A 27,483-nucleotide genomic window follows, 5' to 3' on the forward strand; every position below is an offset into this window, starting at 1 on the left:
AGTTTGAATATTTTAGATTTGCTTTAAATGGCGGAGAAGCTTATCATAGCAAGAGCAATACAAATCGTAGCTCCCCTTGTGTAGGAAAGTCTCTCTCTCTCAAATCCATGCCCGAGGCAATTTGGGGCATTGAGCCATCCCCATAGCCATATCACCAATCAGTTTGTTAGATAAACTACTTTCATTTATAAGATCCTTTACTTTATGAAAAACTCAGCCCATTCATTGAGAAATAGCTTATATGGGTTGTTTACCCACCATTTCCCAATGCCTTGAACATGAGTCAACTTTTAGTGCTGGAAACTTGCTCTTCCTACATTATGTTGCAAAACTTTGGCCACAAATACATGCAAAAATATCTTCCATCTCTGAGGAGCACTGGAAGAGCATTTGATGAACCTCTTATGTGCAACTCCACCCTTGCAAACATACGCATATTAAAAGGTAATATTTACACCTTTACTTGCTCCATATGCCATTGAACACACAAGGGACTTAATTTTTAATGCATAGTTGCGATCAAAACATCATTTAGGTCAATGATTAAAGCGCTCTTCTCGTCTTCTAGTGGCGGTGGAGGTGGTGACGGTATAGGATTAATGGCACGACAAAGTTGAAGTTCCTGCATGGCCTCTTCAAAGAGCCCACTTGCTTTATGACCACTGGCTGCTTGTAGTCTCTTCCCAAGTTTGTCCAGTGCCTTAATCACCTTTTTCCAATCTCCAAACCGACTCCAAGCAGCATTTAGAGGCATTAAGTAACCAGACTCGGGTACATCATCTAGAGACGTTATGTATACTAGAGAGGTAAAAAACCCACAAAACAGTGCGTGTCTCTCTCGAACTCAAAAGGAAGAGGAAAGATCTAAGATGTATATTCAATGGTACAACCAAGCCACCATATCTTCTACGGCAGAATGCGGATGCACCTTTTTAAGTGAACTCATTGAGATGTTATTTTAAGACTCCAGTGTTGTCACTCGACCATTTCTTCCTCTGGTCTTCTAATAACCATTTGCAGCATGTTCATTGTGTGAGATAGCAAACGAGATGGTTTTGTGACTCCATCGTTCTACCTACAAATATGAGATATGAGATACACACAGAGTTACGTTGTCAGTTATTTTTGAAACGGAGCCATACTATCATCAGTCGATCCCAAACGCTAAATTTTGTTGAGAGTTAAGAGAACGAGGTGAACTTGTTTGAGTTTTGTGACTCCGTTGTGCTTATAAACATGAGATGCAGGCTGTCATGCCATAAATTACGTCATTATTGTAATACGATCATATCTTCACTGAAAGCTTGGTGCTGCTCAGGACATGCACCATCTTTTCCAGCATCGTCCTCGAGTTCTGTTCCTTGTATATTTCACTGCTTACTTCCAAAAATTCAGGCTTTAGCATGTGGTGGTATGGGTGAATGAAATCTTGCCTACAAAGGACACTCTCTTCGAAGATTTAGCAGATCACAATCCAAAGTCACAGGTGGCCGCCTAAAGGTCCAAGCGCCATTGACACACAATCGATCATTCACAGCCAGCTTAAACTTGATTCAAACCATATTTATCCCGATACCTCAAAATGAAGGGCAGACTGCCATTGCCTCACCTTCCAGAAGTGGTTAATTAGTTATTGTTCCTAAGAATTAAGGCTCATACAACGATGATCGAAGTGAGAAGTTATCCTGATCGACTTGGTTCCTCGAATTGAAATGAGAATCATCTGACCAAGCTGGATATTTGTACACTCCCATTGCATCTGCCCCCCATGTACACTTCCATTGCGTCTTCCCCCTTGTGCTCATTAGTGGTATCACAACACTATTCAAGAATCAGAACCCAGCTAACAAGATTCCACAAAGACCTGCATACTCAATCAAAAGCAAAATTAGAGTCTGTCAACAAAGTAGTAAGCATGTCAAATATGCTTTGTGTTCTCTCTCATTCTTATGGTTCAGCTACGGCATGGAAACAAGCAATTACTTGATGCATGCTGGGAAAGCTAGAATAGTTCTCAAGAATACAGCATGCCAGACAGTTTGCAAGGTAGGGGCTGAAACAGTTTTGGTAAATGCACAACCTTGTGGACTATCTGAGAAAGACTTCAAAAGAGATGCTTCTGACTTGATATTAAAATTGCTTGGGCCTGGAAAGAGGCAATCATCTAACGCATGCTAGGAAATCCAGAACAGTTCTCAAGAAGGTACTGATGTTACAGTTTGTGAGATAGAAGCTGAAACAGTTTTGGGGAATGCAAACCCTGTAAAGAAGCTGAGAAAGACTTCAAAGACGGTGCTTTTGCCTTGACATTGAAATAGCTCATCAAAGCAGAATTTATTAGCGTGCAGATTCTACTGACCAATTTCAATCACATATTTTCATAGATAATCACCATTTAGCTGGTGACTTCAAACGTAAAGATGAAGGTTGGCACAACGCATGTTCTTTCTCATCCTTGCTGAGGAAACTAAACATTGAACATTGAGATCAAGCTCTGCAACCTCGCTAAGACTACTTGCAAAGTTGCTACTACACAAGAAGGCTTTGAAGCTGCTCTTCAGTGTCACAGCAATACAAATTTTCTTAATGTCTGTTGTCAATGACCTTGACCATGTTTCATGCCAAACACATATTGCAGAGAGTTTAGACACATCCTTACAAATCTGGTTTGATAAAGAGCATAGCCATATTAAATGTTCTTTCTGAAATTGAGAACCTATTTGCCAAGGAACAAGCCTTCATGTGCTGACAAGGTCATGACACAATCAAAATAATCCTGGGCTTCTATCCCTCACAAACTATCAATGTACAGCTTCACATAATATAGAACCTTTAGATTCTATCTTATTTTGGCCAAACTGGTCAGATTGAGGACTGATAGTACAGTGTGCTATAGAATTCACTAGCCCAAAATCATAACAAATGCGTATGCATACAAGTCTCAAGTGTATCCTATACAGTTACTTCCCTTGCAGTAATTCCGCTATCAGTCTCCTCATCGAATATGGCATATTTATCCCAACAAAGCTTCACTAAAGGTCTAGAAGGCTCCTTTCATATTGCACATTCAAATGATGTAGATATGAAGCATCTCCCATCGCTTAATAGCAGTAAAAATCCATGCAGGAGTTTCTGGATGGAGGCAATGATGACCTATTCAACAGTCAGCCTCAGATTTCCCTCAATCAGGTTGGACATCTGTAAACCTACTTATTGCGCAGCAGTTTACTCTGTCTTCATCCTATGTGATTGTTTTTGCCTCAGTACAGTTCTTACAACAGGGACAACACATACTAGAGCTCTTTGGTGAAGCCAGTTGCAGAAGCAGTATTAAATCACAAATAGCATGAAAATAGGCACTTTATACAAGCTGTTTCTAAATTTAAAGTATTGATATGACACAATTCTGCTACCTCTATGGCTCCCAAAGTGTCATACGGCTTCCCATCTTGGGCATCTACTATCCCTATTCCAGCTATCTTTTGGACACCAACAGCTGTAGCAACAAGGGACTGAAAATTCCAACAGCACTGGTTTAGTTCTATCAGCATATTCCCTTGACAAACCACTATAAGAACTACTCTTAGACTTTGCAAAGGAAACTACATCAAACCTGACAGAAGAAGAAAATGAAAGTGGGAAGAAGCTTACAAGATTGAGCTCAGTGGTACTGAAAGGTTCCAGAATAGGAACGACCTGTAATCATCCACATGGCTATGTCAAGCAGGATTCAAAATTTTTGAAGCAGGTAGAAGTAAATGTTTGATCATACATATGAGTTGTTTCTCAAACTCAAGAACAGTGATCCTCTTGGTGAAGAATGGGTTACTTAAAATGCCTCTACATCTTAGTCAAAAATATTACACAATTTGCTAGAAGTAAAGCATTCAGGCAATTTCAACTGCTCTCATGCAGCATTAAAATCACCAAAGAAAAGCACCTCAGTGCCTATTATTTAGCACCCAACTACCACATAACAGCTTTCAAATTCAATACCTTAAAGCTTCATATGCATCAATGTGCATGCAATTCTTAAATGTGTTGATTGGAGCAGAAACCCAAGAGTCTGCATGTGTAAAGTAAACCCCCCCCCCCCCACCAAAAAAAAAGCATCTTTCACATTTACACAATACAATAACTCAGCTGCTCTCTTATCAAATCAAACTACAGTACATCCTGAACTCCTTCGCAACGCAGCATTCACTGCTTTATTCCTTTAATTTGAGATGGAAGTAAAACGATGGTGTCAAATGAGACAACCACTCAGACACAGTTTCTAATGCTTCATATTAATTAGACAACTTCAATAACTATTACTTTCAGCCCTGTCCTAAAAATGCTAGCATGAACTGATTGACACATGGGTTGTACAGTGGACCAAGGAGCATGTTTACTGCCTGTTGCAGTCATCATGCTGCCCGTTGTCTTCTCCACACATTCTGCCCCTTCAAGCCTCTCCCTCTCCTCTTGAAACCAGCCTTCCTTCCGTGGATGGGTGGGAAATCCCTGATTACAACTTAATTACAGCAACAAACAATCAATGCAAATCTGAAAATACAAATTTACCTACTGATCTTGGACAATGCACACCCGATTGGCCCCAATATTGGCGCCCCTTTCGGTATTTCTTTAGCTTTTTTGAAGAAGGAGTTGATTTACAATGGGATTCTCCCGATCCCCTTCACAATCCAAACTCCCTTGCTGTCCAAAGTGACCAGCAAGTCTTCAATCTGATTTGCCCCTTGATTCGGGCACTTAATTAGCCTTCACCCACTTCATAGACAATGGAAATGCCCCAAATTCAATGGCTGGCTAGTCCTCTACTTGAATTTAGCTAAAATTCACTTTCAGTCTTGTTGAATCTAAGTCTTGGAGCTTCCAATTTTGGCCACACTTCCCGAGGGTATTGCTAAGCCCTAATTTCTGCTGTAAGTTAGGGTTTGCAGCAAAGAAATTTGCAATTTCTCAACCTCCAAGGGTCCAAATGTTGCAATCTTCAGAGCAAGGCTATAAAATGGCTAGGAGATGAGAGAGAAAGCTGTAGAGAGAGAAAATTCAGAGTTTTGTCGCGAAGAATGACTGAACATCAGTCAAATGCAGCTGTTGCCCTGCCACAACAGCTTGTAGATGCAAAGAACTAAAGAAAATCAATCATTTAGGGAAATTCCGGTGTAGTACTTTGCTTTTGATGCATTTGGTAGTGCAATCGAGGACGATTGCAAGGATTTCAAGGGGGAGGGCTGTCATGAGGACATGTATTTTGGAAACCTCACTTAACATGTGGATTAATTTTTAATCCACATGTTAAGTGAGGTTTCCAAAATACATGTCCTCATGACACCTCTCCACTCGTATCAGTAGTAAGCACCCATCAGCTCGGCTGCTCCTTTGCCCTTTCCTTGGCTTTGTTTCAGTCCCCCTTTCCGATAATTCCCCCTCAATCTGTAGTGCTTTACCATGTTCCCCTCCACTTGCAATGTCCAACCTCTCCTTCCTACACATATCTAACTTCATTCACCCTCCCATGCAGCCCTCCACCTCCTCCCCTCACCTTCCCTCTCCTTTATTTTTAATACAGCTGAATGCATGACTGCATCAAGCGGTATTTTAATTATGCAACCTTTATGAAACTATGATCATTCTAACCATGGGTGTATCTAAAAGTTTCCTGATTAATTATTATGGCAACTTCTGTTGAAAACAGAATCCATTTCTGGTCACCAATTTGTCAATGGCATGAGAAAGAAAATTAATATTTATGAAATCTTTGTAACACCTTATTTAATAATCATTTGATATTAGTTTGGATTCGTATAAGGTTATTGAGTTAGAGGCTTAGTGACCATCAAATTTAAGTGTGAAAAGGAGAGGCCTCATCATGTTCAATATAGGTGTAGGTGAAGAACCATACTGCACCCAAGGGGAGTGTTACTTAGTCTTATGTTGGCTCTTTTCTCATGCTCTCCCCTACTTTCTCATGCTATGCAAACTCTCATACTTGGGTCCATGGGATTTATCACATTTTGCTTGCTATTTCTACCTTATACAACACGTTTCTGCCTTACGTTGATAGGACTGTGCACAGCAGAAGATAGGAAGAGAGGATCAACACGAGAATAATCTAGGTACAATGAATGAGCAGAATGTACAGTACGCAAGCGGTAGTGAATGAACAAGTGAATATGGGTGTCCTAAAAATAGGACAAAAGTGGGGCACAATTCAATGGGCATAAGTGGGTGGACAAAAATGATCCATCTATAAAAAACACATGGCCCAAAATAAATGAAGCTGGATGAACTCTCAAGTCCCCTCTTGACAACACTTTGGAGAAGTAGAATTAGAAACTAACATGCTAAGAGGGAAAATGGAAAATAAGATGTACAAGAGTGAACCAAGGGCCAAACAAAAAGTCTCCTCTGAAAAAGAACATACCTCATGTCAATGAGAAAACTCCTTGAGAACTTGTCTAGGCACTCCAAAACTGGAGCATGGAAGGAGAGAGGGTATGCACCCCGCCTTTTTTTTTGTGAGGATAATTGAATTAAGAAGTAAATATTTACATCAGACCATCAGGTTAGCAGAGAAAAAACAGACACAAATGAAAGTCTACCAAGACTCTACCATAGAAATATCACACAGAAAGGACAAATGGTGTGGAGTGAACAATATCTAGACACGGAGCAGCAATGTCAGGAAGAAACAAATCAGCTGACACCGTAGAGGAGATTTGCCATAACACTAAACCACGAACATGGGCCACTTGACCATGGATGCCCGATGTTGAATCAAAAATAAAGGCATTCCAAGTACTCCAAATATACCACAGGGCTGTCCATCTAAGGAAATGGAAGAGGCAGGAATAATCTGAATGCAAAGTAGACATAGAGGTCATCTTTCCCATAGACAAAAAGATGAAGCAATATCTCATCGCATGTAGTGCAAAATATAAAACGACCAGCTACGCACCCCGCTTTTAAAAAGTGTGGTCAGCACATCCAATGCTGACCTCTCTTGAAGAAACTTGGTGCTGATCCTGGGAACTTGAACCTCAAACTCTGAATCTATAAAGAACTCAAACTGAAACTAGAATCCCTAATCATGTTGAACTTGAGCATTGAAAGATCCTCAACAATCTGGTAAATCCTCAGGAAAGAGAAAGTACCTAAGAATCATCCAGAATGGCCAGAAAATCATCCATCTCAAAATCTGAAACTTGCAAAAAGAACACAGAGATGTCACCAACATATGGAATAGTCTCGTGGGATTATGATGGCCCACTCAAGGACCTAGAAGTAGGCAGCCACCTCAAGAACTAGGATGAAGATGTGGCTGGCCCCTTTGGGACCATGATGGCCCCCACAGGAACCTTCATGCCCCTTGTTCGGGACTAAAAGGACTCCCTCGTGAGTTGCACTGTCTCTCTATCAGACAGGAGTATCCTCCAATGTTTGGTCTTCAATTAAGAGATATAAACTTGCAACGTCATGTGAATAGTTCCCCTCTGAACCTAAGGAAACATCTCTAGAATGAGGAGTCCTGCAATCCTTGCACCAAGAGCATTACAACCTTCAAATCATCTAAAACATCAGCTAAATACATGATAGCACAATTTTATGAAACATCCTCCAAAACATGATCACTATGGAGAGTAGCAGCCTCCACTAAAATAGGACTAGAACCAAGCAAGGAACATGCGACAGTGGCAGTTTCAACTTTCCTTGAACATAGCATCAACCTCTGGAAGGTGACTCACCATAAGCATCCGAACATAACCTCGAAAGGAATCAAACAGATCCCATAGGTAAATTACCACTAGCAGCTACATAATCATGTGCAGCTCATGCCCCCTTAAAATAATGTTGTCAGTAAACACATGACCAACTGGGTCTCAAGCTCAGGGAATCATTTTCTCTCTCAAAAACAAGTGCCCGAATAGATAAACATATCTCCAATGCTCAGCAGTGTGCATGTATGTGCAAGCTTTGTGTTAAAAGAAGCAGACATCTCCACTTCAAGCAAGCAGGAGAAGCTCAGTCTGTAAAGCCTCTGAAACTGGGACTACAGAAATGGTGACTATGACCATAAACTTATAACCTCACTACTAGTTTCATGAACTTAACAAGCATCCAACCTCAAACAAAGCCTCAAGGCACACAGTCTAGAGAACAAAATAAATGGGGAGGAAAACACCTCAAAAAAGTAGGCCAACCTGCCAATGTGCATATATCAAAAACTGTACACTTTCAGATGCATTAAGTCACATAAGTTGTACCGGCCACCACAGAAGTCCCAAAAGTCACCTTGGTCAATCTTCGGGTTGTTGCACGAAAGAATGGGATCCCTCTGAACAGTTTCCATTTCAAGCTAATCCTCTCATTACAACTAGTTCGCCCCTGTGATGAATCACATGGTATCGTTCTATCTCCCCCCTAGCTTGTAAGTCAGCTAATATACTAGCTTGTCACACATGGTGTGTGGTTCAAGTTCCCTAAGTTTTACAGGCCACCAAATCAGCATTAGGTTGCTTGTCTTGCACAATGAGTGCTTGATCTCTGTCACGCGTTTTTCCACCTGCCTCCATTCACTTCACCTGCCTCTTCAATAGTTGATCTATTTGCCGTCATCACACCCATCATGAGTGGCAACCACATTTGACACCTAAACAGTGTCTTCACAATCTGCACTAGCACCATTCTCTAACTCATCACACCTTATGTTGGAGTTGTAGAGGGGTCGACCATGTTGGACTTCTGCTGCCTGTTCAGGTACTATGATCTGCCTTGGACTTTACGCCTATCACAAACAGATATATTGTGATGCCATCCTAATGCACCATCACAATTTACTCTGCAGCCTTAACTCTGATACTATTATAGGAGTGTGCACAGTGGAAGAGAGGAAGAAAGCCCAATGACAGAGAATAGAGAAAGAAATACAAATGATATATTACAAGGACGAGTCAGATGTACAGTGAGTAAGTGGTGTCAAAATGTATAATAAGAATGGCGGGTGCCCTGTATGATAGAACGAAGTGGGACTCAATGGACAGGAGTGGGTGGACATAAAATGGTTAGTCCATAAAAGGTGTGCTGCCCAAAATAAGGCCATACCCAAGATGGAGCTGGACAAACTCTGGAGTCTCGACATATAATTGCAACAATTCTACACTTTTGAAGCCAACATTGTGCCTCTCCTTGCAATAAATGATCTGCTCTCTGTTAACAGACTCAGTTATTACCTTGAACTCCACTGGCTCCAGTATAGAAAAGTGTCTTAGAGCTCTGAAAATTGTACATGTTAATTCACATTCTGTTTTACTTCTTCTAGTGCATCCAGCAAGACAGAGATGGGGATTAAAAAATCAGAATAGCTATTGGTGGCAGCGAACATAGAAGTTATGTGATCATTAGAATATGCACAATCCACTTTCAAAATCCATGATCCAATAAAGGAACAAGCTGAAAGAAGGCCAAATAAAAAAGATGCCAGACTGACCATTGTCCAAAGACCATTCACAACAATTGATTTCTTTGCTTCACTGTCATCTCGGGACATCTGTAACTGCAATGGACCCAATTGTCTATCTGTCCGATTGCTTATATTTAAAGATAACTGCAGTACAGAAGCATCAGAAACCGTCAGTCCCATTAACTCCTCAAATAGCAGCATAAAGCATACCATGCATCTATACATTCAGTCAGCATCTAAAGCACAACAGATTATATGCATTCATTCATGTACTGCTGTCAGGACTATGAAAAACACAAGTGCAAGCATTTTCAACACATCTGTATAACAAAGAAGGCACATACCAGGAAAGGTCTCTCAACGATTATCCGTGAGGGCAATTCCCTAACTCTTACATCAATCTCCTTTTGTGGAAGAGCCTGTTGCATGAAGAGCATAAGAGGTTTTTTTCAATTGAAACCAGCATAAGCTCATAAATCTGCATCAAAAGTAAGGAGCTTCAAGGCAAGTCCTAGTCAAGATGATACAGATAGACAGCTCTGTATCCATATCCAAATATATAAACTGGAATACGGTGGAAGACAAGTGAAAGCAGTAGTTGTCAAACAATCTAAACAATTTAACATTTAAACAACCTTTCTAGTTTGTTGATGTGTAAGAAAGGTATTTCCAATTTTCCTCCATTCATTATAACCAAACATAACAAAGAAATTGTTGCAGTGTATAAACCAGGTGGTTCACAAATGTGAAGCAAATACCACAATACCATCGACATCTAGACCTATATGTGATGATAATGTTATACTAAAAACAAATTCTGGGTGTGTGTGAGTATGCATGCTGGTGAATGTTCTTTTCAGTGCCTTGTCTTATGCAATTGCCACTCTAGTGTGGTCTAGAAACCTATTTTTACAAATAAACCATGTACATACAAATGTTCCCCATTGTAATAACTATACAGATTCCTGTTCTTTTCTGAAAACAAGATGCTGCTATTACTTGAAACGCCCAAAGGCCTACAAAATCCCCTATAGTACCAACTGAAACTGCATTGCTGAGCTGGGTGCTCCCACAGGATGGCAGAGTAGATGGTCCTCCAGCTGCGACACAGTATTGGAGGGGACACAGTACAAGTTCAGATTTTTCACAGAAATTTCAGGACAATTTTACACCTGCAAATGACTTTATTTGTTCGGTTGACAGTTGAAGGCTGGCTGGTTGTTTCAGAAGTCTGTGTCATATAGAAAGATATAAACACAGCATTTGCAACTGTCCGCCTTGCAAACACAAATTGGCAAAGAGCTTGGATGCTGTTTTTAAGTGTGAGTAGTAAGTTGGTAAGTGGTAGAAGGGTCCACTATCCCCATTCCAGTGCTGGGCCATAGGGATTCCCAGCGTTGTAGCTATTAGAGTCACTAAACTCTCATGTCTCTCATCTCAATTCCAAATTTCTCACAAATGATTGGGCTAAAATGAATAAAAAGGCCATTACTTACATTAAAATGGCTGTCACAGATGATACCTTGGTTGATATAAAGGGGTTTGATACTACCTATGTAGTTTGGGAGAAACTCAAGGCTACTTATGAGAATATAACTCCTGTCAATCAGGTACATCTCGTCCGGAAGTTGGTCAACTTGAAGCTTGATGAGTCTAAGCCTGCCTCAGAGCATTTGAATGCTTTCACTGGTATTTTGAGTCACTTACAGGATGCAAGTTTGCCAGCTTTTGATCCCCTTACAATCCATCATCTAATGGTGTGGCTGAGTAAATGAATCGCACGTTATGTGAGAAGATTCACTGCATGCTGTCCACAGCTAATCTCTCGCAATCGTTTTGGGGAGAGGCACTTAAAACCGCGGTGCATATTTGCAACCGATCTCCACATCGTGCACTTGAAAGTGGCATCCCTGAAGAGGTTTGGTCTGGCAAACCTGCTTCATATGACTGCTTAAGGGTCTTTGGCTGTGAATTCTATGTACATGTACCTGTTGATAGCAAAACCAAACTTGACATGAAATCTCGTTGAGGCATCTTCATGGGCTATGGAGATGAAGGTGAAATGGGCTATAGAGTTTGGGTTCCAAGTGTGAAAAAGGTGCTACGCAACCGGGATGTGGTATTTAATGAGTCAAAGCTGCTGAAAAATGTCACATCTAATGACTCAAACAAAAAGAAAATTAAATTTTAGCATGATCAGTCACTTGAGCAACCATCAGCCACTAAAAATTCAGCTCCTTTTGATGCTGATTATGACAATCAGCGTATCATTATTGAGCCAGAAGAAAATGGGCAACAAGAGGATGTTAAACATCAGCTTGAGCACCAAAATCAGCATGTTGAAAATGAATTACAACAACTTGAAATTGTATTACAACAACCTGAACATGCAGTTCAGCAGCCAAACAATGAGGTCATTGGCATTCCCTTGGATGTGGATCCATTACCTGATAACACACATCATTGGGTAAGGTCTACATGTGTCAGACGACCTATATAAAGATTTGATCCTTCCTTGGATTGCATTTTCCTCACAGATAAAGGTTAGCCTCTTACGTATAAAGAGGCCTTATCATCTAAATTAAAGAAAAAGTGGAAGCTAGCTATGCAGGAAGAAATGAAGTCATTGTATCAGAATGATACTTGGGATTTGGTTACATTGCCCAAGGATAGGAAAGCCATTCCTAACAAATAGGTCTATAAATCAAATGTGTGGATGGCAAACCAAATACAAAGCCAAACTTGTGGCTAAGGGCTATACACAAAAGGAGGACATTGATTTTCAGGAAGCATTTTCTCCTGATGTCAAAATGACCACTCTTCGAGTGTTATTTGCCATTGTAGCATCTATGGATCTTGAACTTGATCAGATGGATGTTAGAACTGCATTCTTGCATGGTGATATGGAAGAAGAGTTGTACATGAAACAACCTGAAGGCTTTGTTATACAAGGAAAGGAGCATTTGGTATGTAAGCTTAGGAGAAGCTTGTATAGTTTGAAACAGGCTCCTAGACATTGGTATAAAAAGTTTGATGCCTTCATGCTCTCACATGGATTTAAAAGGAGTAGTGCAGATCACTGCTTATATATTAAGAAGGCTCGTGATGAAAGCCTTATTATACTTGTGCTTTATGTGGATGATATGCTTATTGCTCGTAAGCATAAAAGCCAAATTAATGCATTGAAAAGATAGTTGAATTCAGCCTTTTCCATGAAGGATTTGGGTACAGTTGAACATATTTTGGGCATGCATATAACACAAGATAGAGAGCAACAACTCTTATTTCTCTCACAAGAAAAGTACATCAGCAAAGTACTTGATCGTTTTTCTATGGGGCTGATGCTAAGCCTCTTGGTGTACCTTTTCCACCTTATCTTAAGCTTAGCAAAGCAAATTGCCCAAAAGATGATAAGGCAGCCAGTTCTGTGAAGGGTGTTCCTTATGCTTGAGCTTGTGGATCACTCATGTATGTTATGGTTGCCACTAGACCTGACATTGCTTATGCAGTGGGAGTTGTAAGCAGGTTCATGTCAAATTCTGACAAAGCACATTGGGAAGTAGTGAAATGTATCTTACGGTACCTTAAGGGCACACAAAGAAAATGTATTTGCTATGGCAAGGGTACGTTAAATCTACAAGGGTATTGTGATGCAGACATGGCAGGTGACTTGGATACTCACAAGTCTACTAGCGGGTACGTCTTTACCTTGACTGGTGTGGCGGTTTCTTGGTCCTCTAGATTGCAAAAAATAGTAGCACTCTCTACCACTGAGGCTGAATATATTTTAGCCACTGAAGCTTCAAAAGAAGCAGTTTGGCTTGGTCGTTTGGTCAAGGATTTTGAGCTGCCCACCAAAACACTTGTACTTGGATGTGATAGCCAGAGTGCTGTATGCCTAGCTAAGAATGCCATGTTTCATGCACGTACCAAACGTATTGATGTTCGGTATCATTTTATCAGATAGGTTCTAGATGATGGTCTAGTCACCCTAACTAAGATCAAATCACAGGATAACCTTGTAGATGTTCTCACTAAAAATCTTGCAAAGGCTCAACATGAGCATTGCATTAGACTTGTGGGAGTTGGTTAAAGGTTTGCTTTGGATCTTTAAGTGGGAGGTTGTTAGGTGTAAAGGCTCTTTTCGCTCTCCCGCATATATATTACTTCACACACGTGAACTCACCCTAGCAGTGTAAGTGTACCGTATCCTAAGTATAAATACATTATTTCATTCTTTGTGTATACCACACTGGTACACACCTATCCGTTAACTCACTCTCACGCACTCTTACTATTCAATACTATTGAGCACCTCGACTAATGTGCATGCCCTCTCTCTCTGCTTCTGCTTCTACTCCACAATTTGCCTAGCCAATTTAATTATTGGCCAATCACATTATTTTTCTCGACACCGAAATAATTACTAGATTAATTTTCAATATTTAAAGACTGAAAATTAATATTTAATTATAGATAAGACTGGAAAAACCATTTGAGAAGGCTGCCACGTGTTAAAAATGTATATGCAAGAATTAAAAACATCTTTAGAGAATGGAGAGAGGCATTTAAGTGCATTCAATCTGTAAGAGAGAGAGAGGAGATGCTACCGGTCTGATTTGCAGCCATTGGAGGACCTTCTTGTTGAGAAACCCTTCACCCGCAGTTTGCATTTTTGTGTTTCTATGTTTTGAATTTAGGGTTTGCAGCCCCAAAAAGGGGGTGCCACCCTAGACTGACAATGCCTATCTATAGGCCACTCTCTCATTCATTCCTTACGACTGATCCTTCAGTCCGTTCTTGGGAATAAAGACCCTCATGCCTTTTAAATGTGCTCAGGTGTGAATGCACCCTAAGCACTTGTACTTTCATATATATATCTATCTAAAAACCTAATCCCCACTACTCCGCTCTCTTACTCTCTGTCTTTCTACAGCTAACAATCACTACGTATCTCGATCCCGCGCCCTCTGAGCTCTACAAACTGGTATCAGAGCATTGGTTACAACGTTCGTGTTTCCAAGGAGTGTCAAGTCGCAGGACTTGACAAGTGAGCTAGAAGGAGTGAACGCTTCTTCTCTCAAACGGACCAACGCGATGCAAACCTGACTGGAGGCGTGGGCAGTCAACGACCAATCGAGCGGGGGAGCAGGTGTGCAGCAACACGTGACGCTGACCAGTGTGGCGACGACCTCACGGGCGCTAACAGCAGGCGACTACATGGCACGCAACGGGACCAGCGGGGCATGACCAGCGACACGACAAGACTGCAACGACGCAACAACTGATGGGACCCGCGTGACACGAATGGGCAGTGTCAGCCTTGACGGATCAACGGACCCGTCATCCTACTTTTTTTTCCCTTTAAAATTTTTTGAAATTCCTCTTCCACTACGGTTTTTTCTCACGCAAGCACAAAAGGTCAAATTTGTGCAATCTTGGCCTAGAAATTTGGGGCTTTTCCAGATTGAGTGCTGTTTATGCAAAATTGAGGTATTTGTGTTAAAAATTACAGACATTGTGCGCATTTGAATTGGGGATTTCATCAAAATTATTGAAATTTTGCTCATCTAAGTGAAATTTCTCAGCATTGGATCCATAAAATTTGGGGCTTTTATTGTATTGGTGAAATTCTATTCAGTTGAGTCAGATTGGCTGACATTGATGCACATCTGGACCCGAGAAATTTGGGGCTTTTGCAAAATCTTGTGAAATTTTGCTAAATTTTTTCCGTTTTATGCTTTCAGAAACATGTATTAATGCAATCGTGACAGATTGATCAGTGAAATTTGGAGGGTTTGCTGAAATTGCTCAGTGTCAAAATTAAAGAGGTAAATGTAGTCACTCATGACAGTGACAGTGGGAATGACATACTCTTTGTCTTCACACTTTGGTACACATGCTTAACTTGCAGATACAAATGATGACATGCATAGTTGGATTCTTGATTCACGTGCTTCCTTTCATGTCACCCCTCATCATGAGTGGTTCTCTACCTATACAGAGAGTCGACATGGTATTTTCCATCTTGGGAACAACTATGCAAATGACATTGCAAGTCTTGGCAATTTGCACTTGCAGTTTCAACATGGTTTTGTCTTCACACTTCAGCATGTATGACATGTACCTCAACTCAAGAAGAGCTTGATTAGCTAGATGACGATGGATTTCACACCACCTTTGGTGATGGGAAGTGGAAGATCTGTAAGGGATCTAGAGTGATTGCCAAAGATTGTAAAAGTAATACCTTGTGTCCTCTCCATGTATCTAGTGTGAGTGATCATGTTGTTGCTATGACCGAGCAGCCAAGTATTTCTTTGTGGCATGGCCGGTTGGGACACATGAGTCAAGCTGGTCTCATAAAAAGTTTCTTTCGCTAAAATCTTCTCCTTTAGAGTTAGTACATTCCGATGTATGTCAAATGCCAAGATTATCTTTAGGAAAAAAGAAATATTTTGTCACCTTTGTCGATGATGCTACACGGAAGATATGGGTTTATCCTATTCATAGCAAGGATGAAGTGCTTGACAAGTTTAAAAAATTATTGGCATTGGTTGAAAATCAAACTAATAAGACACTTAAGTGCCTTCACTCAGACAATGGTGGGAAATATGTGTTCAAGGCCTTTCAGGCATTTTGTGACAGCAAATGGATCAAGAGAGAGTTCATTGCTCCTCATAATCCAAACGATGCTGTCTCATGCTGCATTACCCCATGGTTTTTGGGCAAAGGCTGTTGTGACAGCCATACACTTGATTAATCGGTCACCAAACAAGTCTTTCGGGGAGAGGGGGGAGTTCCCCAAGAAGTGTGGTCATGCAAGCCACCTTTATATGCTCACCTGAAAGTGTTTGGATGCGAGACTTTTGTGTACAGTAGTAAAGAAAAACGCAGCAAACTTGAGCCAAAGTCCTGTAAATGCATTTTCCTAGGATATGGTGACGAGGGTGAAATGGGATATGGATTATGGGATCCCGAGAAAAGGAAAGTAGTACACAGCAATGATGTTATCTTCCGGGAAGATCGCATGCATAAACAGCCCGAAAAGACTGAGGAGGTCCGTAGGGTTGTATTCCGGGAAGAAATACCTTTTGGACAGTAAAATTTGCCCGCTGTACAGCAACAAATGCCTGCTATAAATGAACCTGTAAATGCAGAAAATAATGTTGGAAATGATCAGCCAGTTATTGCCCATGATAATGAGCGACTACATGTGCAAGAACAGCTAGGACAGTAAGCTGTTAATGCTGAGTTGCAGGCTGAAATGCCAAGACAGCAAGCTGAAAATGCTCAACAGCTAGCAAACAATGATCATTGAGTTAGGAGATCATCTAGGGCTACTAGACAACCTGATAGATTCATTCCTCGTGCAAACAATGTGGCTGATTATGTCATGTTGACAGACTGTGGTGAACCTTCTTGCTTCAAGGAATCAATGGACAGACAAGACAGCAAAAAATGGTATAAAGCCATGTTATCAGAAATGCAATCTCTTGAGAAAAATGGCACTTGGGACTTGGTGCAGTTGCCTAAAGGGCAGAAAACACTTCCATGCAAACGGCTTTACAAGATGAAGGTCACTTCTAGTTTCTCACCAAAGTACAAAGCAAGATTGGTTGCGAAAGGGTACAAGCAAGAACATGGAATTGACTTTAATGAGATCTTTTCTCCTGTAGTCAAGATGACTACCTTGAGAACCATTTTGGGCTTGGTTGCAGCTGAAGATATGGAGCTCATACAGATGGATGTAAAGACTGCATTCTTACATGGTGATCTGCATGAAGACATATATATGCAGCAACCTAAAGGGTTTGTTGAAAAAGGGAAAGAGAAGATGGTATGTAAACTCAAAAGGAGTTTGTAGGAACTAAAACAAGCACCAAGAGAATGGTATCATAAGTTTGATACATTTATGTAGTCTCAAGGTTTCCATAGAAGTCAAGTGGATCACTACTTGTACACGAAGCAGGCAGCAGATGGCAGTCTCATTATCTTGGTTCTGTATGTTGATGACATGATTGATTGCTGACAGGGATACTCGTGCCTTGGACTCGCTGAAGCAAAGTCTTCATGGCAACTTTGACATGAAGGATCTTAGTGATGCAAATCACATTCTTGGCGTGCGAATACTCAGAGATAGGTCGAAAGGATTACTCTATCTATCTCAACAGGAGTATATCTCCAAGGTTTTGCAACGTTTCAATATGGAAGGGGGGAAAACAATTTGGGTTTCATTGCCTCCATATGTGCAACTCAGTGCAGAGGACAGCCCTACATCTGATGCTGAGATGGCTGAAATGGTCAAGATACCATATGCTTCAGTTGTTGGCAGTTTGATGTATGCCATGGTTGCTACACGTCCTGACATTGCCTTTGTAGGAGTGGTTAGCAGATACATGGCAAACCCTGGTAAAAAGCATTGGAAAGTAGTGAAAGGTATTATGAGATACCTCAAAGGCACAAAGGAGTTTTGCATTTGCTTTGGAAAGCAGAAGGCATCTATCATTGGCTTTACGGATGCAGATTATGCTGGTCATGCGGATTGCAAAAAGTCCACTTATGGGTATGTGTTTACCTTCACAGGAGGAGCAGTCTCTAGAATCTCCAGGCTACAAAAGTGTGTTGCATTGTCTACTACAAAGGCAGAGTATGTGGCTGCCATTGAGGCATGCAAGGAGGCTTTATGGCTTTCACGTCTGGTGGGAGAGCTTGGCATTACAGAGTTACATGTTCTCCATTGTGATAGTCAGAGTGCTATCATGCCAGCACGGAATCCCGTCGTTCATGCAAAGACAAAGCACATACAGGTGAAGTACCACTTTATTAGAGATGTACTTGACAGCAAGAGCATTGAGCTTGTCAAAGTGCATACAAATGATAATCCTTCAGACCTTCTCACAAAGGGTCTTCTAGCAGAGCAATTTGCTCATTGCCGACAGATGATGGGGGTTGGATAGATATATGTATTTCAGCTTTGTACATACCTAGACTTAGCCGATGTTTTCTCCTCTTAAGGCACATTGCCTTTAGGTGGGAGGGTGTTGGGAATAAAGGCCCTCGTGCCTTTTAAATGTACTCGGATATGAACAGACCCTTAGCACTTGTACTTTCATATATATATATATATATATATATATATATATATATATATATATATATATATATATATATATATATATATATATATATATATATATATATATATATATATCTAAAAACCTAAAGAGGTACACACTTGATTGTACCCACAATTCGTGCTCACTCTCTCTATCCCCACTACTCTACTCTCTCACTCTCTATCTTTCTGCTACTAACAGTCACTACATGTCTCGATCCCGCGACCTCCGAGCTCTACATCCGTGACTCCCACTCTCTCTTCGTCAATCTTCTGACACTCTCTCTCTTCCATCATCTCTCTCTCTTCTCTCCTACCACCATCTCCACACTCTCCTAGAACCAACCTTCATCTCCAATTGGTTGCGTTTATGGTGGTAGTGTGCTCCTCTTCAGCTAGCATTCATCCTCCATTGTTGGCAACAGCATCTTCTATGCTTCTATACCTTGCGTTTGGAGTCCACATTCTCTTCGCGTCAACATCCGCCCTATCTAGCGTCATCCTTCACCCTTCTGGTGGCTCCACCTTCTTGCATTTGGCTGCCAAGGAGGTTCCTCACCATTTGGCATCTCTCTCCAACAAGTGTCACCTTCATAGAGGTAGTTGCACCTTGCGTTTGGTTCCTCACTACTTCACTTCCGTGTGACATCACTCCACAGCTAGTGTTTCACTCCCAAAGCCGATCTTCATCTGTGTTTTCAGCATCTGGCTCATCCTCACCACCTAGCGTCACTCCCAGCGGCTGGCATTACCTCATCAGGCTTGTGTTTGCAGATGGAGGCTTCATCGGTTCCTTGCTCATAGGTACCACTCTTCATCCCTACGATTGTAGATTCAGAGGCTCCTCACCCTTGGACAGCAGTCTCCATACTCCAAGTAAGACCTCCTCATCTTGCGTTTGCAGACTCAAAGGCTTCTTCAGCAGTCTTCCTGCACTTCAGGGGTTCCTTTGTGCTACGATACCCTTGTATAAGATTCATTCATCAGCATGATTCATCTTTCATCATCTTCTGTGTTACTTTTCTCTCTCTGGGTTTGCTATACACACTATATCAAGTCCTTTCTGGCTCATATGGCCTAATCTCTTATGCCATAACTCCAAATGACAGCCAATTTCAGCAACTGCAAGAAACTTGCCATTCAAAGCTTTACAGTGCAGACAATACAAAGTGCCCTTCTTGGTTCCTTTAGCAATCAGCATGGAACCCCTTTTTAATTTTCACAAACCGCCACCAAACAGTGTGGTGTAACCATGCAAGTCAAGCTGTCCAACAGATAGTAAACTCTTCTTGATACCAGACACATATCTGACATCTTTCAACACAAGTTCTTGCCCATTATCCAAAGACAAGTGTATGGTGCCAATCCCATCAATGCTGCAAGCATGATTATTTCCAAGGTAAACCTTGCCATAACAGCCTGCATCAAAAGTAGCAAAGCACTCCAAGCATGGAGTCACATGGAAAGAGGTACCAGAGTCTACAATCCAAGTCACAGTGACACCATCATCAACTGACAAAAGTGCATCAATCACATCAGCCTTGGTGATCTGCATATCCTGCATGTGACATACAAGGGCATCATAATCGACTGCACATAATACATCAGCCTCTGCATCCGAGAGCTCCTCTATGACAACACTGGAGGCCACATTGGCCTTTTCCTTGCCTTTGCCTGCCTCAAATGCATCTGTCTTTTCCTCTTTCTTCTTTTTGTCTCCTGCATTCTTCTTTCTCTCTTGTTCCTTCTTGTAATACCTGCAATCAGGCTTCTTGTGGCCCTTCCGACCACACTGATAGCATGTAACACCACTCTTTTCTTTTCCTTTGCTCTTGCTCATGCTTCTCTGTCCAGCATTTGCATTTTTCTTTTCAGCCCTGCCTCTAACATTATAAGTTGAGTTGCTGCCTTCTCCACTAGACTTACGTCTAATTTCTTCATTCAAGATTGAACCCCTCATACCATCATATGTGAGATTGGGGTTATTACTGAGAGAAACAACCAAAGTCTCCCAAGAGTCAAGCAATGTCATGATCAAAAAGATTGCCCTCAACTTATCATCAAAATCTAAATTAGCATCCTTGAGCTGATTTAAAATACCAGTAAAAGCACTCAAGTGCTCAGCTGCAGACTTGGACTCATCCAGCTGCATATTCACCAACTTGCGCATTAAATGCACCTGATTAACGGGTGTGGTGATCTCATAGGTAGTCTTCAACTTCTCCCATATTGCATGATTAGTGTCTAAACCCTTAATGTCTGTCAAAATGTCATCAGTGACACCCATCTTTATATAAGCCACAGCCTTTTTATTGACTTTGGCCCAATCTGCCTCAGACATTTGTGCGGGTTTATCCTTCTGCAAAGTATCCTCACAATCCTTTAAGAACAATATGCCCTGCATACGATCTTTCCAAAGATCAAAACCCTGACCATCAAACCATTTGATTTCCATCAAACTCTTAATGTTAGAACTGGAAGAAGTTGCAGCCATTTTTATCACAAACACAAGTGTAAGTTCACTATTCTGCAAGAGCACAAGCTTAACCAGCAAATACACTGCTGTTCTTGCCCAACCAGCAATAATCATTTGCTGTTTTTACATAAACCAGCCGCCGCACAACAAATAATGCAGAAATTTATCAAATTCTGCATAAAATCCCAAATTTCCAGGTCCAAATGTGCGCAAATGTCAGCCAAACTGACTCAGTTGAGCAAAATTACATCAATACATGAAAAACCCCAATTTTTATTGGTCCAATGCCAAGAAATTTTACTCGGATGAGCAAAATTCCAACAAATTTGGCAAAATCCCCAAATTAATTGAGGTTAATGCGCACAATGTCTGCAATTTCTGACATAGATGTCATTGTCGAGCATAAACAGCATCAAATCTGGGAAAAGCCCCAAATTTCCAGGCTCAAATTTGCACAAATCTAAAAACTGTGCTTCCACGCGTGAACCCCCGTCAGTAAGGGCCTGCTTGCAGGAAATTTAAAAAATTTAAGGAAAAATGCCTGAAAAAAGTGACGAATCTGCTGCCGTTGACCAGCCGCCTGCTGTCGTGACCTGGAAACTGCCGCCTGATGCCACGGAAGCTGTCGCCAGCCTGTTGCCTGCTGTCGCCTGATCAAGCATGACCTGTCCTGCTGCCGCCTGATCAAAAACGACCTGTCCTGCTGCCGCCTGATCAAAAACGACCTGTCCCTGCCTGCCAGGTCAAAAATGACCTGTCGCCTGACTGAATCTGCTGTCGCCTGTCAAAAACGACCTGTCCTGCTGCCGCCAGGTCAAAAAACGACCTGTCCCTACCTGCCAAGTCAAAAACGACCTGTCGCCTGACTGAATCTGTTGTCACCTGTCAAAAACGACCTGTTGATTTCGCGCGAGCGAAACATTGGAGATGTCTCACCCGGACTCCGAGGAGCGCGAGCACCTTATCCGAAGCTCTGATACCAATTGTTGGAGAGCGCGGGTAGCGGAAGCGTGAAGATTTGCAGCAGGTGAAATGTGCAAGTGAGTGAGAGTGAGAGTGACGAGCTGATTTAGGTGTACCAACAATGTGTTGGTACACAAAGAATAAAATGTATTTATACTTAGGGCCCGTAAGGGTGCATTCACATGTACAACATAACAATACACGTGTAAAATACACGGAGGTGAATAAAGGACCTTTACATCCCAACATTTGACCATAAGTGTCAATTGGTGATACTAGAGAAGTGGCATTTAATGATACCTAATGCCAATCCAATGGTTAAAGATGGCGCAGAGACACTCGGAAATGGATTGTCGTTTAATGGTACCTAGTGCCAATCTGATGCTGGAAAAACCAATTGGGAAGGCTGTCACTTGTCAAAAATGCCCATACAAGACTGAAAAACGTCTTTAGAGGTTGGAGAGAGGCATTGTAGTACATTCAGCCTACAAGAGAGAGAGAGAAGATGATGCTGGTCTGATTTGCAACCATTGGAGAACCTTCTGAGGTAGCCAAGAGCAGGAGAAGACCAATCAACAGCAAGTGACAGCATCTACAAGCTATTGAGACAAGGCAACAGTAATAAATGACTGATTTCTTCAATTCTTTGCATCTACAATCTGTAGAGAGACAGGGCCTTGCTCTGAAAATTACAGCATTGAGATTACCGAAGGCTGAGAAATTTCAGATTTCTCTGTTGTAAACCCTAGTCTACAGCAAAAATTAGGGTTTTGCAGCAACCTCAAGATGTGTGCCAAAAATTGGCTCCAAGACTTGGAGTCAACAGGGTGAAAGGTGAGAAGGATCGAGGCTTGCTTGGAGGTGAGCTATGGCGGAGAGCAAGAGCAATACGAGAGAGATACAAATGGGAACTCCAACAGTCACAATGTGTGACCGGACCTTCATTTATTCAAACTGTCACTAAAAGAATAAAGAATAACGGTGACATGCGCTCGCCACCTGCAGTGTGTAGTGGCGGGTACTGTCAGTGTAGTAATACACGGGCGGCTAGGCAGAGGCGCCTTTACCCCCAACCACCTCCCACTTAAAGGCGAATCTATCCCACTCATGAGTGAGAAGAAAAAAGAAAAGACAGTACAATGTACACATGTACAACAGGATGAGGAAAAATGTCATCTCATCCAATGCCCATCAATCTCCTGAGGAAGGCAAAGCGCTCAGTAGTGATGCTTTTCGTGAGCAGATCTACAAGATTTTCATCAATGGAGATCTTGACAAGATCAACAGACTCGTCCTCCATGACCCCACATTTGAAGTGATACCTCACCTCAATGTGTTTCATTTTCGTATGAAAGACCAGATTCTTGGCTAGCTGAATAGCACTCATAGAATCCGAATGCAATGTAGATATAGTATCAATCCCAAGGTCACGAACCAAATGGCCCAACCATATGGCCTCCTTGCAAGCCTCACTGGCTACAACATACTCAGCCTCAGTGGTAGAGAGAGCCGTACACTTCTGAACCCTGGACATCCAAGAGACAGCACCTCCAGCATAGATGAATAGATAGCCAAAAGTGGACTTCCTACTATCTGCATGTCCTGCATAATCAGAGTCTGTGTACCCCACAACTCCAGTATCCTGGCTGCCATAGCAAATACACATATATGTTGTGCCTTTTAGGTATCTCATGATACCCTTCACGGCGTCCCAATGTTTCTTGCCAAGTGTAGCCATATAGCGTGCCACAACACCAATTGCAAAGGCAATATCTAGACGAGTGGCTATCATGGCATACATCAAACTGCCCACGGCTAATGCATAAGGAATCTTGGCCATCTCGGCCCTCTACTTATCTATTTGCAGACAATCGACCTTTGAAACCTTCATATAAGAAGGTAAGGGACAGCCAATAGGCTTTACGTCCTGCATGCGGAAACGCTCAAGGACTTTATGAATGTACTCCCTCTGGGAGAGGTAGAGGAGTCCCTGATGCCTATCGCGCTTAATGCGCATACCAAGAATGTGAGAGGCATGTCCCAAATCCTTCATCTCAAAGCTCTTCTTCAACTGAGATTTAAGAGCATCCAACTCATCATGAGCTTTCCCTGCTATCAGCATATCATCCACGTAAAGTACCAAAATAAGCAATGAGCCATCACGGGCTTTCTTCATGTAAAGACACGGATCCATAGCACTCCTGCTATAACCCTGTGATTGCATAAGGCATCAAACTTATGATACCACTCCTTAGGTGTCTGCTTTAAGCCATAAAGACTTTTCTTCAATTTGCACACTAGGTGCTCCCTGCCAGATTTTGCAAAGCCCTTAGGCTACTCCATGTAAATCTCATCATGCAAATCCCCATGCAAGAATACAATCTTGACATTCATCTAATGCATGTCCAAGTCAAGCTGTGCGACTAAGGCCAAAACCAAGCATAGGGTGGTCATCTTGACCACAGGAGAAAACACTTCATCAAAGTCAACTCCAAGCTCCTATTTAAAACCCTTAGCAACAAGTCTTGCTTTATAAGCTGGCTTGGGGTGTCCAAGGGTACTTTTCAACTTGTACACCCATTTGCATGGAAAAGTCTTCTTGCCCTGAGGCAATGCAATCAAATCCCAAGTCATATTCTTGTGCAAGGAGTCAATCTCAGACTGCATAGCCCTCTCCCAAGAGTGACTGTCACCCCTACACATAGCCTCATCATAGGTGAGAGACTCTCCTGCATCTGTAACCAAGACATAATGCATCGAGGGCTCAAATCTATCAGGTGGACGTCTATCTCTAGTAGACCGTCTCACGGCAAGCTTTGCTACCTGTCCAATACCTTGGCCATGTGTACCAATTGTTGCTGTAGGCTGACCATCTGGCTGTGCAGACTGTACTGAAATACGGGGCTCCTCCTGGAATATAACCCTGCGTATCTCTACCACCTTCTCAAGCTGTCGATGCATCTTGTCTTCATGGAAAACTACATCATGGCTATGGATGACTTTCTGCGCCTGCGGATCCCAGAGGCGGTAACCCATCTCGCCTACATCTCCATAGCCAAAGAAAATGCATTTGGCACTCTTAGGATCTAACTTAGTACGCTTGTCCCTAGGCACATGGCAGAATGCCTCACATCCAAAGACACGTAGATGCGCATAAGACGGAGGTTTCCCTATCCATACCTCCTTTGCAACCTGGAAATCCGAACCACTAGAAGGTGATCTATTTATGACATGCACAGCTGTAGTGACTACCTCAGCCCAAAAGCTTTGTGGTAGGCATGTGTGGCTAAGCATACTGCATACATGCTCCTGGATGGTTCTATTCATCCGCTCAATCAAACCATTCTAGGGTGGGATATAGGGGGCGGTCAACTAACGCTTAATACCCCTCTCGTCACATAGTTGCTCAAAGGCACGTAACACATATTCTCCCCCATTGTCAGTCCTAAGGCATTTCAGTCTATACCCAGCCTGGTTCTCAACCAATGCAAGCTATATCTGAAACACAACCAAGACTTTTGACTTAAGCTTAATAGGGTAAGCCCAGACTTTACGCGAAAAATCGTCAATGAACGTCACAAAATACTTTGCACTACCCATAGACCGACAGGGTATGGACCCACAGACATCCGAATGTATCAATGCCAAGGGCTCACTCATGCGTATCCTACCAAACTTCTTATACCTATTCCTAGTTTGTCTGCCATAAAGGCAATGCTCACATGAATCAAAACATGCATAGTCAAGGGGCGGTAAGTACTACAAACCAAAAAGCATTTTCATTCCCTTTAAGGACATATGGCCCAAACGATCATGCCAAAGAGATGCATGTGGAATGGAACAGACTGACAAAACATGGTCAAGAGAGGACCCATCAACGACAAGAGAATAGAGGCTGCCAGCCTTGGCACCTCTAGTAAGCACAAGTCTGCTACGGGTAATCTTTGAACCAAAATCCCTAAATGAAACATGAAATCCAGCATCATCAAGCTGCCCTGTAGACATAAGGCTGCGTGTAAGCGCAGGTACATGACGTGTATCATGTAACAGAAAAGTACTACCAGTAGAAAACTGCAGCCGTACATCCCTAATGCCAACAATAGCAAGTGACCTGTCATTACCCAAGCGAACTGAACCAGAGACAGTGCGGTAGGAGTGGAACCACTCATGGCATGGTATAACATGAAATGAAGCACCAGAATCTAAAAGCCAACACTGCGCATACATAGAGTGAACATCGGTCAACGATATAGCATCACAAGAACTAGCTGCAAGTATGTACTCCCCATCGGAGTCATCAGTCTGTATGGCATTTATCTCCTCGATTTTCACACTGGATTTTGCAGGTACCATACTGCGATTAGAGGACTTTTCCTGTACTTTGTCTTTCCCCTTCTCTTTGCGCTTCTCATTGCACAACTCATGATACTGTGGGCGTATGTGGCCCTTTTTGCCGCAATGATGACATGGTCACATTAGCATTTCTCCCGCGAGACTTACTGCGCGACTTACCACGCAACTTGGACCTAGACTTCTGCAAGTCTCTACCACGTCCATACCCACGATCATTCTTTCCATTACCATCTCTACCTCTAACAGTCAAAGCATGCGACACACGAGAGGCATCCAAGTTCTTACGGTTGATCTCTTCCTGCAGAAGAGCACTCTCTACATCAGGCAAGTTCAAAAGAGTAGCAGGAGCACATAAGGCAGTGCGGAATACATCCCATGGCTCACTTAGAGTCCCAAGCAAAAACAATGGAGTAACCTCATCATTAAAGGTAATACCCTGCGAAGTCAAGTTCTTGAGAATAGCATGAAACTGGCTCAAGTGAGCAGACATCATCATATTCTCCTTCATGTACAGGTCCATAAGTTGCTTCAACCAATACATCTGACTTGCTGGACTTTTCTTGTCATAGAGGTTTTTGATCTTATCCCAAAGCTGCCAAGCACTCTGTGCTTCCTCAACCACATTATAATGCACATGTTCAGTGAGAGACAAGATGAGGGTGGACTTGCATAACTCATCAAGCTCATCCCATTCGTAATCGGTCATTGTTTCAGGCTACTCGCCATGCATCCTTAGTGGCTTTATCTGCGATTTCTGCACTAATACCTGCCAAACTTGCCTCTTCCAATAGGCATAATTCATACCATCAAGCTTAATGATGTTGAAGATAGCACTGTCAATGGAAGAAGAACCCGTAATGCAGTCCAAAACAGTGCAGACAGTTTAAAACTGCTTGTTGTTTTCTACTGTAAACGGTCAAAATACCACCAAAAACAAGGCAAAATGACCAAAACTGATAGCTAATGATGCTGCCCACCAAGTACCATCAAAAGTACATAAAATCAGAATGATTCAGCATGAAAATTCCACATCAATCCATGCATAACTACTTGCTGTAATAAATTACAGCCAAGTACAATGAGAGCAAACTGTAGGCAAAATCAATG

The 27,483-nt window shown here is 42.0% G+C and overlaps 1 protein-coding gene across 1 annotated transcript in view; it reads right to left on the reverse strand.

Moving 5' to 3' along the window:
• Positions 1 to 284: 284 nt before the first annotated feature.
• Positions 285 to 27,483, reverse strand: part of LOC148032561 (trafficking protein particle complex subunit-like protein) — a 91,765-nt gene continuing 64,566 nt past the window's right edge. The window contains exons 8-12 of the mRNA XM_087683202.1: positions 9,814 to 9,888; positions 9,497 to 9,613; positions 3,652 to 3,696; positions 3,414 to 3,512; positions 285 to 1,864 (exon numbers count right to left, since the gene is read on the reverse strand). Of these exons, the coding sequence (XP_087539328.1) occupies positions 1,844 to 1,864; positions 3,414 to 3,512; positions 3,652 to 3,696; positions 9,497 to 9,613; positions 9,814 to 9,888 (357 nt within the window). The 3' untranslated portion in view covers positions 285 to 1,843. The remainder of the gene's footprint in view (positions 1,865 to 3,413; positions 3,513 to 3,651; positions 3,697 to 9,496; positions 9,614 to 9,813; positions 9,889 to 27,483) is intronic.

The sequence above is a fragment of the Lygodium microphyllum genome, chromosome 8, assembly GCF_053477565.2.
Source record: "Lygodium microphyllum isolate KBCC chromosome 8, Lygodium_microphyllum_v1.1.10, whole genome shotgun sequence".
In the NCBI taxonomy this organism is placed as follows: Eukaryota; Viridiplantae; Streptophyta; class Polypodiopsida; order Schizaeales; family Lygodiaceae; genus Lygodium; species Lygodium microphyllum.